This window comes from Penicillium psychrofluorescens (assembly GCF_964197705.1).
Source record: "Penicillium psychrofluorescens genome assembly, chromosome: 3".
In the NCBI taxonomy this organism is placed as follows: Eukaryota; Fungi; Ascomycota; class Eurotiomycetes; order Eurotiales; family Aspergillaceae; genus Penicillium; species Penicillium psychrofluorescens.
This window is the reverse complement of record NC_133441.1, coordinates 1,438,093-1,452,841: the sequence shown is the minus strand read 5'-3', so window position 1 is coordinate 1,452,841 and position 14,749 is coordinate 1,438,093. Positions and strand designations below refer to the sequence as shown.

The 14,749-nt window shown below is 52.3% G+C and overlaps 6 protein-coding genes across 6 annotated transcripts; 3 read left to right on the top strand and 3 right to left on the bottom strand.

Moving 5' to 3' along the window:
• Nucleotides 1-79: 79 nt before the first annotated feature.
• Nucleotides 80-1,637, bottom strand: PFLUO_LOCUS4676 (uncharacterized protein; the record flags this gene model as incomplete). The annotated part of the gene is made up of 4 exons (XM_073782050.1): nucleotides 80-542; nucleotides 598-644; nucleotides 699-779; nucleotides 831-1,637. The coding sequence occupies 4 exons, from the start codon at nucleotides 1,635-1,637 to the stop codon at nucleotides 80-82; spliced, it is 1,398 nt and encodes a 465-aa protein (XP_073638744.1).
• A 651-nt stretch (nucleotides 1,638-2,288) lies between these two features.
• Nucleotides 2,289-3,506, bottom strand: PFLUO_LOCUS4675 (uncharacterized protein; the record flags this gene model as incomplete). The annotated part of the gene is made up of 3 exons (XM_073782049.1): nucleotides 2,289-3,131; nucleotides 3,188-3,271; nucleotides 3,333-3,506. 3 exons carry the CDS (start codon nucleotides 3,504-3,506, stop codon nucleotides 2,289-2,291), a joined length of 1,101 nt encoding a protein of 366 aa, XP_073638743.1.
• A 178-nt stretch (nucleotides 3,507-3,684) lies between these two features.
• PFLUO_LOCUS4674 (Probable diacyglycerol O-acyltransferase tgs1) lies at nucleotides 3,685-4,549 on the top strand (the record flags this gene model as incomplete). Its single annotated transcript, XM_073782048.1, has 4 exons — nucleotides 3,685-3,761; nucleotides 3,809-3,907; nucleotides 3,960-4,252; nucleotides 4,305-4,549. The coding sequence occupies 4 exons, from the start codon at nucleotides 3,685-3,687 to the stop codon at nucleotides 4,547-4,549; spliced, it is 714 nt and encodes a 237-aa protein (XP_073638742.1).
• Nucleotides 4,550-5,015: 466 nt separating this feature from the next.
• On the top strand, nucleotides 5,016-8,375 carry PFLUO_LOCUS4673 (uncharacterized protein; the record flags this gene model as incomplete). The annotated part of the gene is made up of 1 exon (XM_073782047.1): nucleotides 5,016-8,375. The coding sequence occupies one exon, from the start codon at nucleotides 5,016-5,018 to the stop codon at nucleotides 8,373-8,375; it is 3,360 nt and encodes a 1,119-aa protein (XP_073638741.1).
• A 1,191-nt stretch (nucleotides 8,376-9,566) lies between these two features.
• Nucleotides 9,567-11,134, top strand: PFLUO_LOCUS4672 (uncharacterized protein; the record flags this gene model as incomplete). Its single annotated transcript, XM_073782046.1, has 2 exons — nucleotides 9,567-9,619; nucleotides 9,676-11,134. The coding sequence occupies 2 exons, from the start codon at nucleotides 9,567-9,569 to the stop codon at nucleotides 11,132-11,134; spliced, it is 1,512 nt and encodes a 503-aa protein (XP_073638740.1).
• A 351-nt stretch (nucleotides 11,135-11,485) lies between these two features.
• On the bottom strand, nucleotides 11,486-14,545 carry PFLUO_LOCUS4671 (uncharacterized protein; the record flags this gene model as incomplete). Its single annotated transcript, XM_073782045.1, has 4 exons — nucleotides 11,486-12,238; nucleotides 12,291-12,353; nucleotides 12,407-14,256; nucleotides 14,305-14,545. The coding sequence occupies 4 exons, from the start codon at nucleotides 14,543-14,545 to the stop codon at nucleotides 11,486-11,488; spliced, it is 2,907 nt and encodes a 968-aa protein (XP_073638739.1).
• Nucleotides 14,546-14,749: the final 204 nt, after the last annotated feature.

Sequence of the window (14,749 nt, the reverse complement as noted above, 5' to 3'; positions counted from 1 at the left end):
AGGAATCTATGGTGGATTGAGTCCGTTTTCTCCAGCTATCTTCAGACTTCTGTAATGAAACTCTACAAGATTATTCCGTTCACTCCAGCCAAAACGTCTTCACTGCCCTCGGCTCAACAGTAACCTTGAAAGTTGAACCATGAAGCGCAAACTGATCTACCAAGGTGACGTTGTGCGCATTGTCCGTCAGATACGCGCTGGCCTTCTTCACATGCACTCCCTCAAGATTGAGAGTCACATCATAGGGGTAATGGGCGGCGTTGATCACCGGGATGGCCACGGTGCCGTTCTTGTTGACATACGCACTGACGTATACATTCTCCACGGTGCTGGTGGCATCAACCCGAACCGAGCCAGGTCGAGCAAAGCGGAAGAAGGATGCAAATGCCCAGAGTCGTGAGGAGACGACGTATGTATCGCCCTGGAGGGCAACAAGGGCGTTGTCACCACCGTCTTGTTGGGCGCATTCCCAGTGCGTATAGCCCGAGGTGTCGCTGTTGACGAAAGCGTTGTGCATGTATAGCGCCCATTGAAGGCCCTCACTGGTAGAAGGTTAGCCAGAAGCATAGTATCGAGACAGATTGATCCATGACTTACGCAAGTTGGCCTGAGTAATCCCAAGTCGTGTTCCACGGTCCAGAGCCCTAAAGATAGAGGTGTCAACCAACAAGCCCGAGGGCAGAAGGAGCAGCACATACATCAGCCCACTCGGTCATAATGTTTCGTTTTCCTCCGGCATTGAACGGTCTTTCCGGGTTACTCTGATAGTTGTGCCACGTCTGTCTGCGTCAGTGCCTCGCCATACCCTGTCCAGATAAATCATGACTTACGGCGATATCAAAGAAGTCACTACCACCCGCTTTCTCCAGCTCGTACAAAATATTTCTCTCCTGTCGCGCACCAGTGGCGTCGCAGCAACTGATATCCACGTTCGGGAATTCCCTTTTAACAGTCGGATAGAGCACCTCCAAGAAATCCTTCGCCATGAATCCATCCGATAGCATACTTTCGTATGTAAACGGATTAAAGTCCGGCTCATTCCATGCTCCCAGCATAGAGATATCGATTCCCTCCTTCTTGTAGTACTTGACATATTGCACCAGATAATCGGCATACGCCTGGCGCCAGTCATGAGTGCAGTTTGTTCCGCGGACACCGCAGATAAATCCGCCGTCATTCTCGGTTCCAACTGTCTTCATACACCCGGGTGCTGACCATGCATCGGCATAAACAAACAGCTCCGGGTTATACTTCAGGGCCGTCCTGGTGAGATTCAGCTGGCAGTCATCGCTGCCGTCCCAAACGTAATCGAACGGACCGGCAGGTGTTGCTGGACACTTGGGCAGGATGGTGGTTCCGGGCGAAGAGCCAATATCATTTCGCACCAGACTCAAAGCACCCATGTTCTCATCGAAGAGAAGCTGGGTTACTTTTTGCTGGTTCTCGGGAGACAGGCCATTAGCCCCAAACAGCTGGCAGGCACCCCCAAATGCGCCTGAGCATCCGCCCCCGATCATTTCCTGGTATTTGTGCAGGGCATTGATGTGGACGCTGGCGGTATTGTCGAAGTCTTGGGTATAGCTCCACGCGGAAGCACGGGCCAGTATGGCCAAAAGAGGAGGAATTGATTGCTTCATTGGAAGTAAGAGGGAATGGTCCTTGGAACTATACTGTGGGGTTTAAAGCGGGAAATCAGTGCTTATATATCTGGATCGCTTAGGGTAAATTGCAGGAAGATCCGGGGTCTTTACTGTTGTAGTTGAATATTCCCTGGGTATAGATCTACCCAGCCCTAGTGCATTATCCTTGAGAGGGGAAACATTCTTATAAATCAGGCTAAATCGGAATCTCTGTTCTAGTATCCATAAATCTAGCTTCAGGGTTAGGGTTCCCATGGCCTGGAGAAGACATTACTTGGACTTTTACGGAATGGTCATGTCTCACAACGAATCATGTCGACCCAGAGCGAATCAAGCACTTTCGAAATAGCCTAAGCGGCTATGCGGAAAGCATCAATTCTCCCGGAGGATTCCCATCCGACTGTGACGGCGATCTATGCTCGATCAGGGCTTTGCTAGGGACCAGCTCAACCGACCCACTCGACACAATCTCCGGCTCGTTGTGAGTGGTGGTGATCTGCGCAAATATATTGATCGAGTTCAACATCAAAAAGCAACAGACAACGACCAATACTATGGGTAAATTTAAATGCATCCTCAGAAATCTTAGGTAAATGTGGTATTATGGAGATTCATTATAATCTACATCATGTCAACAGGGTGTGCTCGTCACTCCTGTGCTTCTCCTGCCGGCTCCTCTACAGCACCCTCTGTAGCAGCCTCTCCCGATGCAGGAGCCGGACTTTCAGAGTGAGATGGCGAGGGCCCTAATTTTGGTGGCGGAGGTAAAGGAGTCCCCTTCCGCGAGGGTGCGAAGTCTTGTTCACGGCTCTTTTGTTCACCTTCGGCGAAATATTCGTCGAATGCACTATGGGGAGACGCCCCGGCATGTCGTGATTTTCGACGGCTCGCAGGGGATTTTGATGTCCCTTCAGGCGAAGCCTCGCCACCAGCGCGCGGAGGAGGAGCAATTGGCGGGGGCACGGACAGGTTGGCAGGAACCAAATAGTTCGCTGATGGCTCGCCCATGCCCGGAACGGAGCCGGACGGATTGAAGACCGGTGCAGAGGTACCGTCCTCTCGCGTCTCGAAGACGACCTCGCCCGGCCCTTCAACCTCCTCGCCCAGCCCCACCGGTAGTCGATGCAGGGCGCCATATCCCAGCTCTGCACCGACAGCACCCTCGCCACCCCATCCACGCGTGGGAACGAGCTCTACCTCGCGAACCACGTCGAATTCACTGTTGTATACCCACAGCACCAGCGTGCGGTCTAGGTGGTCCTCCACCAACTCCCCCAGGGCTGACTCGCCCCGTAGCGTGCCGCTCGGGGTGCCAATTATGTAGTCTGAGTGCGGAAGCAGGCCCGCGCGGTAGGCGGGGCTGAGTGGTGATGGAATGCCCAGCACATGCCAGATGTGCTGTGTGGATGAGAGGGGGGCGAGTTGGAGCGCGAGGCCGAGGGATGGGTTGCCGGCGGGCACGGGGATGGTGACTGAATGTGTTCGTTGGCCCTGCCATTCACAGTTAATGACATTTCTTGACATGGAGAATAAGAGCGTTGTACTACCTTTGCGCTCCACACTTCCAGTCGCAGACTGGTTCCCGCGCAATTGCGCACTTCTGTTGTAAACAGGTTCGGGTCCGGGTCCTCCTGTAGAGAGCGCTGTGTGAGCGGTCTCGTTTGAATCCGTTCAAAAAGATAGATAACTAACAATTATATGGCCGTTGATTCCCACAATAAAATCAAACCAAGGTTCTAGGGGCAGCTCGGGGTCCTTGTTGCGCAGCACTTGGAAGCCGAAGGCGTTGTCGTTCGGCCCATTTCGAGACTGTTGGGGCGGCTCGCCATCTAGGCGGCCAATGAAGCGATTTAGCGCACCGAACATGATGCTGGCCTGCCCGTAGTGGAAGAGTGTTGAGAGTGTGCTGGGGGTGTGTCGGTGGGTTGTGTTTATTGTATGGGGAGAGCTGGCCACATGGGGGTGCAAACACGGCAAACACTTATCGTTGCTGATCACCCGCGCCGATACTATCTTTCTTTCTTTCTCTCTTTTCCCAAGAATCATGGCCGACGATGAGGAAGCACCCCCCGAGGTGCATCACTATAACGACATCCATGAAGTACCATGGGACATCCAGAAGTAAGGCATCTGTTTTACTAGTCCTGGTCGGCACTGACCTGTCTTAGTTACTGGGCACAACGTTACCGCATCTTCTCCAAGTATGACGACGGAGTCTGGCTCACGGATGATGCTTGGTTTGGGGTCACCCCCGAGCCGGTCGCCAAGTACGTGTCTCTTTGCTTGTTGAGAGATCAAGACTCACCCCCTTCTTCGCAGTCAAATTGCCGCGCATCTCGTCGAAGGCGCTCCAACTGGACGCAGCATTCTAATTGACGTCTTTGCTGGCGCGGGCGGAAACACGATTGCGTTTGCGAAATCAGGGAAATGGAAGCGAGTCTATGCGATTGAGAAGAACCCCGCTGTTCTGCAATGCGCCAAACACAACGCGCGGATCTACGGCGTGGAGAACAAGATCACTTGGTTTGAAGGAGACTGCTTTGAAATCTTGAAGAACCAACTCAAGGATCTGGCACCATACAGCGTGATCTTTGCCAGTCCCCCCTGGGGCGGTATGGTTGATCTCCCCACGATCAAAGAGCATTAACTAACGCAGACCATTAGGACCCGGGTACCGCTCAGACACGGTGTTCAACCTGCGCACGATGGAGCCCTATTCCCTGCAGAAACTATACGATGAATACTCGGCTTTTACCAAGCATGTGGTACTGTACCTGCCCCGGACGTCCGACGTGAAGCAGCTGGCGAAGACCGCCCCGGACAACAGGAAGACGACCGTAATGCACTATTGTATGGAAGGAGCCAGTAAGGCACTGTGTATTTTCTACGGGGATTTTAATGTCGGATAATGAATACTGTATAATTACTAGTCTTATTGAGCGCCAACTGAGTCTACAATCATTAGTATCTCTACAATAGTGAATGAGCTGATTGCCTGATCGGGTTAGTGCCGTTTCCGCTTCCGCCTTGATTCTCGGCCACTTTGCGATCTGCCCTTCGCCATCTTCGCTGTCGTCTTATCTTCTCCCTCACCCTCATCCTCACCCACACTCCCTCTCTCTCTCTCTCTCTCTCTCTCCCTCCCTTCCTCCCTCGCTCCCTCACGCTGGCCGGTGCTGAGTGATCTACCTCTCACTCTCTTACGATAGACACGTCAGCCAACCCGATGCGCGCGTCTTGAGATCGTTCGTGTTTTCGCTGGCCAGTGCCCCCCGCCTTGCTTCACATCTGTTCACGTCGGCTCTGGCTCAAGGGCATCAAACGTGACGCCTGCCCCCTTGAGTCCCCGCGCTTGCCAGCGTCTCCGTTACCAATATGCCCCACGCGACTCAAAATGGGGCGCCCGAGCCCGAGGACGATGCGGACTTCGACAATGTGATGCGGCAGCTGAACAACTACGAGTCGGGCCCATCCCTCGATTTTCTGGCACGAGACCTGGACGTTGGTGAGAAGGCTGACGATGCGATCGACTACGAAGACTTTGAAGATGACGACCTTCCAGAGGAAGAGGTCGCATCCGCCCCGGCCCTCCTCCCGCCTGAAGACACAGCCGGCGGTGCATTTGCGAACCTCGACGCTGGAGAGCCTGATCTTTTTGGAGCCGATGACGATATCTTTGGAGATCAAGACAATGAACTTCCGGCACAGGAGGATAATCTCGATGACCTCTTCGGCGAAGGGCCTTCCTCTCCGCCTCCTGCGGGCCAGGTTGACCATATCAAGGGTCTCTTTGAAGATGACGAACCGTCGATAACGACCGATCCTGTTGAATTACCACCGATTCCCCCGATATCCCAACCACTGCCTTCGTTAGCGCATGATAAAGAGTTGCTACTGGAGGAAGAGAGCGTAGTCTCGGCGGAAGAGATGGATCCCGTGACACTCCGTGCCTGGAAACTCCAACAGGCTCTGTTTGCGATGTCGTCAACAGGTGGTCCAGATAACCCACCTGCACCACCCGAAAACCACGAGGAGTTGCTGCACTCTTTGTTCCCCACGTTCGACCGCTATACCCTTCCGCGTTGGTTGGAGCTTATCCCACACAAGCGGGCTTTCTTCCTGGGAAAACAGCCTCCGAAGCCGCCCAGGCCAGTCCTTCCCACCAAGGTCAACATCGAACTCGCTCCCGACCAGGAGCGCGTGTTCCGCACGGGCCAACCGGCCAAGCGTGGCCATGATGAATCCATGGGCATAGTGATGATCACCGACACGCCACAGGAGGAGAAAGAAGAGGAAGAGGAAGAAGAAACAAAGGACGACATTGAAATGGGCGACATTGACATGGACGAGCCCCTACCAGGAGGCTTTACCATGCAGGATCTTCGGACCATCTGCGCAGACTGGGATATCAAAGACGAGGAACTATCATTGTCAGAGATTGAAGAACAACCACTTGTACGAAATGACGATGATGATCTGTTTGAAGAAGAGGAACCGGACTGGCTGAGAGACGCCAACCGTCCTGCGAAGAAGCGCAAAACAGGGCCAACTCCAATGGACGTTATTGCACTGTCGCACCTTGATATTCCCCTCCTGGATGATCCCGAACGTGCAACGCAACAAATTGCAAAGAAGGTGACAATTGACATGAACGACCCAAATATCCTCGTCGACGAACTGCGGATAGATGCTCTTTCTCGCAAACCAAAGCATGCCGCTCTCAACAGAGAAGATGTGGATTCCAACCTTACGCGCCGTCTCACTCAGCGATACAACATTTCGAATGACCAGGCTTACGACATGCTGAAGCAGAATCACCAGAACAAGATTCGCAGTACGCTTGGCAATATGACTCTCGAGCACAGTCTGCCAGCCTTGCGCTTGCAGTGGCCTTACTACAAGACCGAACTGGCCAAGGCAGAAGCCCGATCTTTCCACCGTCCCGCTCTTGCTTTCCGGCCCGGCCAAACCTCCTGGTTCAAGAATCCTGTACATGTCAAACGGAAACACCAACGAGGCAAAGAGGCCAAGGCTCTCTACGATTCTACCAAGTCATTGTCGTTGGGAGACACCTCCAACGTCTTGTTGGTGGAGTATTCTGAGGAGGTGCCCATGACGCTCTCCAACTTCGGGATGTCGAATCGCTTTATCAACTACTACCGAAGAAAGAACATGGAAGATCCTACTCGCCCCAAGGCAGAGATCGGAGAAACGGTCGTTCTTCTGCCCCAGGATAAAAGCCCATATTCCATTTTTGGGCATGTCGACCCAGGCGAAATCAGTCCTGCAATCTCCAACTCGATGTACCGGGCGCCGCTGTACCCCCACCAGGCCAAACCGACGGATTTCCTTGTCATTCGCAATACCACTGGAATTGGAGGCAGCAACTATTTCTTGCGCAACATTGAGAACTTCTTCGTTGCTGGTCAACAATTCCCCTCGGTGGACATCCCTGGTCCCCATTCACGAAAGGTCACCACTGTGGCTAAGAACAGGATGAAGATGCTGGTGTATCGTCTGCTAAAAAAGAGTTCTGATGAGCGTCTCGCGATCAGTGACGTTACGGCCCACATTCCCGGAACGACTGATATGCAGAATCGGCAGAAGGTCAAGGATTTCCTGCAGCATGACAAGGACACCAAATACTGGAAACCTCTAGATCCCAATCTTCCCGACCAGGACACGATCCGATCCTGGGTGCAACCTGAGGATGTCTGTCTCTTGGAGTCTATGCAGGTTGGTCAACAACATCTTCACGATACGGGTTTTGGCAACGATGCCGAGACTGGTGGTGATAACGAGGAGGACGAGGAAAGTGAGAGCTTTGAGCAACAGATGGCTCCTTGGAAGGCCACGCGGAACTTCCTACTTGCTTCTCAAGGCAAGGCCATGCTCAAACTCCATGGCGAAGGTGATCCAACCGGCCGTGGTGAGGGCTACAACTTCATAAAGACATCCATGAAAGGCGGTTTCAAGGCTATCGGTGAATCCGTGGAGGACAAGTTGGATGCACAACGGCTTAAGGAACTCGGTGGCCACAGCTACAACGTCGCTCGCCAGCAGAAATCCTATGAGACCTCCATCCGCAAAATCTGGGATGCACAGAAGGAGAGTCTCTCTTCAACCGTCGAGCACTCCGACCAAGAAAGCGACGTCGACCAACAAGCAGAAGAAGAGGACTTCAGCAAACCGACTCCGCGCTCCGAAGCGCCCACTCCCGCGCCATACCGGCGTGACGACGAAACAACCAGCCAATTCAGCAAGATGAGCTTCTCAAGCCAGCGTGGCAAAGTCCTGCGAATCACCCGCCAGATCAAGGGTGCCAGCGGCGAAATTTTAGAAAAGGAACAGCTGGTCTGGGACCCGCGCGTGATCAGACACTACATCCAACACCGGCACCGTGTTGAGGCCGTGCACACGAAACTGGAGTCCCTCCAGCCAACCGGCGACGCGGAGGTCGATGCCCGGAACCGCAAGCTGATCGAGGCCGAACTCAGCCGTCTGAACCGCAACAAGGAGCGCCGCTTCGCCCGCGAAAAGCAGAAAGGCATCCCCCGTTCTGGCGAGTCTCCGGGTGATGGTAGGCCTGCTGGTACACAGCGCAAATGTGCTAATTGTGGCCAAGTCGGTCACATCAAGACCAATAAGAAGCTGTGTCCTTTGCTCAATGGCACCATGAAACCCGAGGATCGAATGACCGACTCGGCGTTTTCGATGAGTGCTCCCATTGTCTGATCCTCTCATCTCATTCTCCCGTCTTTTTCTGCTTGATACCCTACCCTCTTTTTTTCTCAGTTGTATGCTACCTGTCAAGAAATTTGATATGTTGGCGTTTGTTGTCCTTAACCCCTGAGCTTAACCCCTGAGCCTATTTTGAACTGTGACTTTCTCAAATTGATAAGATTGTCAAAAAGTCAAGTGCGGTGGCCACCTTTCCGTTTTAATTATTTCATGTAAAGTCGCAACCGCTATTGCCTTCCACGTCAGAAATATAGAGGCGCTCATTAAACCCTAATTACATAGTAAGATGATTTATCACTAAAAGCGTGAAATCGTAAATAAGTATCGAAGCCATATGTTAGTGTTTTGTATTAGCTCCTAAAAATAACTAGACCATGGCTGTCACTATATGATGTCTGTTCTTCGAATTCAAAGGGCACTCGATGTCCTAACGTTCATTCGACCGGCCGAGCACGGCCACCGGCGGAGAGTTATTTCCGACAAATGATCAACACTGGTTCTATTTTTGCAATACAGGAGTACGACATCGGGCTCCAGAGGGGATTCCTTCACTCAATCGTACCAACAACCCTCAAGAAGGTGGATATTGCTGCGCCACCGAATACCATTTCAGTAAAGAACAGATCAACACCATTATTCGAAGCACTGTCTACCGTCACAAAGACCACTGCCTCTCCGTGATCGTTTCGGAACACCACTGTACGTACTTCCCTCGCGCACAAGTCGATATGAGTCTGTGCGTTGTCCACAATTCAGGACTCTCTGTTGGTGGCCAGCTCGGCTGGACCATTTCCCAAAGTTTGTTGGCAACTAACTAGTGGTAAGCCAATAAATCCCCCGAGTCTCGAAGCCACAGCCACTGTCTTGTCCGCTTCAGGCCTCCCAAACCCAGCCCCGTGAGGACTTACTTTCATTTCGTTTCAGCCCGGCCCTTCCTTCGGCTCTGGAGCCACAGCCACAGTCTTGTGCGGTACCTACTTGTATTCCCCAGCGCACCGTGTGGGCGGGCATTTATCAAGCTTCAGCCCTTCAGCTCTTGAGCCACAGCGTCAGCCCCATCTGCACAATGCGCTAATCGTATGTTGAGGGACGCCTTGTCATTTGCTGCGATGTATTTAATATCCTCTCGTCCACCCAGCTGTGTCGAACATCCAGACTAAACACATACAACAATTCTAGCACACAATGGCTCCAAAAGTCGCGCGTGTCAGGAGGCGCCATGGTTGTATGACCTGCAAGTAAGAATTTCTCTCCGTCCATGATACGTAGAACCGCTATTAATATCTTAATTCAGAGCTCGCCATGTCCGCTGCGACGAACAGAAACCCGCTTGTGGACAGTGCACTGGAACAGGCCGCAAGTGCGATGGATATGCCGTCAATCTCTCGCAAAGACAACTGCGCCAGAACGTCTTAGACGCTTACCAGCGCCAGCGTAGCACTTGCAACCCGGACACTCGAATGATTCTCCCCCTAGGCAATGCCAAGGAGCGCGAGTATATTTCGCTATTCTCCACCCGGACATCGCTCGCCATGATGGGGTTCTTCTCCTCCAACTTCTGGGGTCATTTGCTTCCCCAACTTAGCCACTATGAGCCCGTTATCCGTCACGCTGTCGCAGCCGTCGGCGCTGCCCACCAGCAATATCGGGGCCTGGTACCCCCTGGCTACACGGACGTCTTTATATTGCAGCAATACAACAAGTCTATTCGGCTTCTCGTAGAGAACCTGTCAGCAGCTACGAGTACCAATCTAGACCTCACCTTAATTACTTGCGCTCTATTCGTGTGTCTAGAACTCCTCAGAGGTGACTACAATAGGGCACTCGACCATATCGAGGCAGGACTTAAAATTCTCGCACGGCCGAGCCCAGCACTAACGTCACATTCAAGCGACTCGCAGATTGTATACGACGAGCTGCTAGAGATGTTTTCCCGGTTGGACATTGAGTTGTCTTCGTTTGCCCGGACACACAAAGTGCTCCCATCGTTCACCGACCCGAGGACCATCATGATACCATCCAGATTCATGGATATCGGGGAGGCTCGCCGGAGCCTAACCGCCCTGATGAATTACAGTTTGACCCTGTTTCTCCATTCGGGTCCTTTAAAGTCCTTTGCCCATGGCGGTTCCCCTCAGGACCCCCCGTGGCAGAAGATTGTTTCGCAGCTACCGATGATTGAGCAGGCGTACAACGCGTGGCTTGTTTCTTTACAGGGGCTATTGGAGAGCCCAGACGGCGCATCAGTGGGCGAACGCGCCGTGCTCTCTCTGCGAATCGACCACCTTCTCGCTGTCCAATGGGTTTTTAGTACTGTACGGTGGGAAGATGTTGAGCTTGATAGATGGAATGGTCACCTGGAAGAAATAGTGACCTTGGCAGAGAGACTACTGCTTCTAGATGCTAGCACGGAGCCATATTTCAGCTTGGACAATTGTGCGATCCGCGCACTGCAATGGACTGCCACCACATGCAGCCTCCCGCTGGTGCGCCGGAAGGCTATTCAGCTTTTATCGGCTCATCCGCGCCAGGAAAGTCTCTGGATTGCGCGCCGATCAGCCAAGATCGCCGAGGCGATGATGAACCTAGAAGAAACCGATCAATCATCCTTGCCAGTGGAGCAGAGGATACCCGCATTCGAGAATCGGGTTACTCCGTTTAACTTTAAGGATTTTGCAGCGACTCGAAAGACTCATTTGTATCTGATTAATGGTAAGGGGGAGCACTCGATTTTATATGTCGATTGGTCTTAGTGGATAGACAAACTACAAATAAAATATTCTTAGATTTCTACACCTACACGTGGTGAGTTTGGTCGTCGTCTCCATCGAGTCTAGTCTACCGGGTGCAGTAAAAATATGTCAAAAATCATGGCTATTGCAGCCAGAGTCATATTTCTCGTTTCTAAGGATACACAAGAGTGTTAGGATAGAAGAGTAGAGTAGAGCAGAGCAAGGGACAGTAACGGGGTGGAGAGTAGGACAGCTCCGAGTGAAGAAACAAAAAAGTCAATATAAATAAGTTCATCCACGCCCCAATAAGTCCGAATAGGATAGGGAAAGTGTGTTTGTGTGCGTGTATGACTCTCCAACCAAGCATCATGTTCAAGACGCATACAGATCGGCCAGTTGCCCTCTATTCAGCAGCTGACGTCCGCGCTCAGTGTTGACCGCAACAGCCGGGGCTCTGGGACGGCGATAGGTATATCCCAGAAACGCACTCTTCTTGCGCATCTCCAAGACGGTCTTACCGATCTCTGTATCGCGAAGCATCACGTCGCGGGCTCGTTTATACCCCTTCTGCCTTTTCTCGTCGTCTTTCATCTTGCGCACTGCAGATTGTTGTTGCTCTGCAGTATCTTCTTCCGCAGCCTCCTCCGCCGCGTGAGCATCGAGCGATGTTGTTGCGGAGCTGAGTTCTTGAGACACCGGGGTAGCAGGGGTTGCAGCTTTCTTTACATTGCTCGTGTCCGAAAGGTCGTCAAGACCACCGACGATGGATTTCCAGTCGTCAAAGTACCGGGTATCTTCCCAGTTTCTCACTTTGGGGACCATCGGCGGCCGCAGATGATGGATCTCTTCCCACGGGATGCCTCTGAAAAACGGATGGGTCTTTATGGGGCCTGCATCGTTGGGGTAAACATAGCTCCGCTTTTTGCTTCGGTATCGAGGGTCTGTAGAGTAGATATAGTGCGTTGGGACTGCTTGAGAGTCGAGAAAGTCGTTGGTATGGTATCTTCGAGAGCACAAGCGGAACTCGCGCTCTTGCAGAATCTGGCAGATGACATCAATGGCTTCCTGAGATACCAGTCTTTCGTGTGGTCTCTCTCTTGGGAAGTGCAAGGTTCGGACATGGTGCTTGAATGTACAGGTTAGAACCAAGTACATGAAAACAGTGCTTGAAACTTACGAGGATCTTGATCTTGGTATCATGACGGCTCTCGCAGGAAAAAGGAGTAAAGCCGTAGAGGCACTGAGAATGGTTCGTAAGCTTTTTTCTCCGTCCATAATTAGTCCAGTACTCACCTCATACAATATGATCCCCACACTCCACCAGTCACATCGCCCGTCGTATACCTCGCCCCGGATGACTTCAGGCGCCATGTACTGGCTGGTCCCTACCACACTCTTCGCAAGTCGTCTTTTATCCTTGATATCTTGCAAGTCCGGCAGACCGGCCGTCAGCGCTCGGCCGTCTTTGAGATCGGGTTTATCGGTGTTGGAAGAGATCGGCTTTTTCGCTTTAGCAGACTCCTTTTGATCTTCGTCATCGCCCTCAACCCGAATGCCGAGCTTGTCCAGGAGTGAATACCGCTGGACGGCGTAGTAAACTTGATCGTGAGACCAATGTCCATTGAAGGCTAGTCCGAAGTCGGAAATCTTCAAGTGTCCCGAAGGTGAGATGAGAAAATTATCCGGCTTAATGTCGCGGTGAATCCAACCAAGTTTATGCGCCTCCTCGATACACATGATCATTTCGGCGACATACCACCGCGTGCAGTCCTCATTGAGGATATCATGTCGAATCAACAGCCCTAAAAAGTCACCGCCCACCATGAAATCCATGACGAGATACAGATTGTTGGCGTCCTGGAAACTGGCGATCAAGGGAACGATCCAGCGAGACTTCGCAGAAGTCACCATAAAGTCCCTCTCTGCACGAATGTGTCCCTCTTGGCAATTGCGGATCATCTCCGATTTTCGAATGACCTTCATCGCATAAACCACCTTTCGTTCCCCGGTCATATACCGGCGCCGGCTGCGCTTAGACCCATCCAGCACAGGTCGCAATAAGTCCATATGCCTACCCCCCACGCCGGCACTGTTATCGTTCGTGAGCAGTAACTCTCCATCCTCAGATGGCGTGTTCGGGCTGTCTTTCTCGCGAACCAAACGCACCACGCCAAAGCTTCCTTTGCCGAGGACCTTGATCGCCTCGTAACCAGCCTTTGAGACAGCCTCTGTGCTTTGCGGACAGCAAAAAGTGCTTTTGAGAGCACGGCACCGACGAAGATGTTCATTTTCCTGCATGACCCAATTATGCTTTGCCATTATCTGCTCCTCGAACGTGAGCTGATTCATATAGATATGATCTTCCAACTCTTGCTGGCGCTGAGAGCGAGCGTTCGCGTTTGCAAGAAGCGAATCGAAATGGACCTCGAAGAATATCTTTGCTGCAGAAGCCGCTTCCACAGTCCAGACAGACGAGGAGGTGCTTGGCGGCGTGATAGTAGCAGGGGCCGATTTCACATCCACGTTGCGACTTGACAAAATGCCCCAGTCCGTCGGTATAGGGACTTGTTCACTGAACGGTTTGGATCTTTCCGGCGAAGGAGACGGCTCTCCAGAAGTTGGAGGTGTGGACTGGCCGCTGAGAGGAGAACCATTGCTGCTCGGGGTTGTGGACAGGTCCGAAATATCGTTCGTGGCGTCACCCTGCTTGCTCAAATTGGGAGGAGCAGCAAAGTCGAGGACCAGGACACTAGGTCTATTTCGCAGATGACCGCGGCGGATCACCGTTGGGCGATTAATCGATGAGGAGATTTTCTGCGAGATCCGATCGAGTTTCGAGCTGGTCGTGTTTGGAGGCTCACTCAGAATGATGCGTTTGCCATCGTCGGTAGTAGTATCATCCTGTACGTTAGTCTTCTCAGAAATTCCCGTTGTGCTGCCGACGGCATGCCAGGATACCGGCACAGGATCATCCACATCGGGCTCGACAGTGGGAGAAGACGAGGAAGCCAGCGACTGGGACTGCACAGAAGAATTATCAATCAGGCCACCCCCTTCCGTGTCGTTTGGCGGTAGCACCGAGACTTCAGTCGTGCTTTGGGGCGTCGTCGGTGATCCAGGTTCTGTGCTCGAAGTCTTGGTGCCTGTGACTGGTTATCAGACGAAAAAGGAAAGATGAGAGGCACACATACTGGTGAAAGACTCTCGCAATCCGAATAAGAATAAGAGTTTGGAGCCTGTCCGGGTCAGTCGGACTCTCAGTCCACGCTTGGTGGCTTCATGAACCGAGACGGAGGAGTCCATCGCTGGGCTCTCTGAAGCTGCCGATTCCGTTGGCGAAGAGCCAGCTTTTGTGATGGTGAATCGATTCGATCTCAGAATAGCAAACAAGCTTCGAGTGCTTTTCTGTTTCTGCTCATCTGAGGCTGCCATGGTGTGGGCGTCTTTCGGGCAGACGCAGGGAGGAAGAAGTTCTTTGGACAAAGAGAGGAGAACACGGTCTTTTTTTTAACGATAGAATGGAAGACAGTGCAATGTGACGATCATGGATGATGAGAAGAGAACGGGGCAAGATGAAGAAGATATACTCGGCAGCGACGCCGACAGACAGTGGACAAAACAGGGAAAGTACCATCG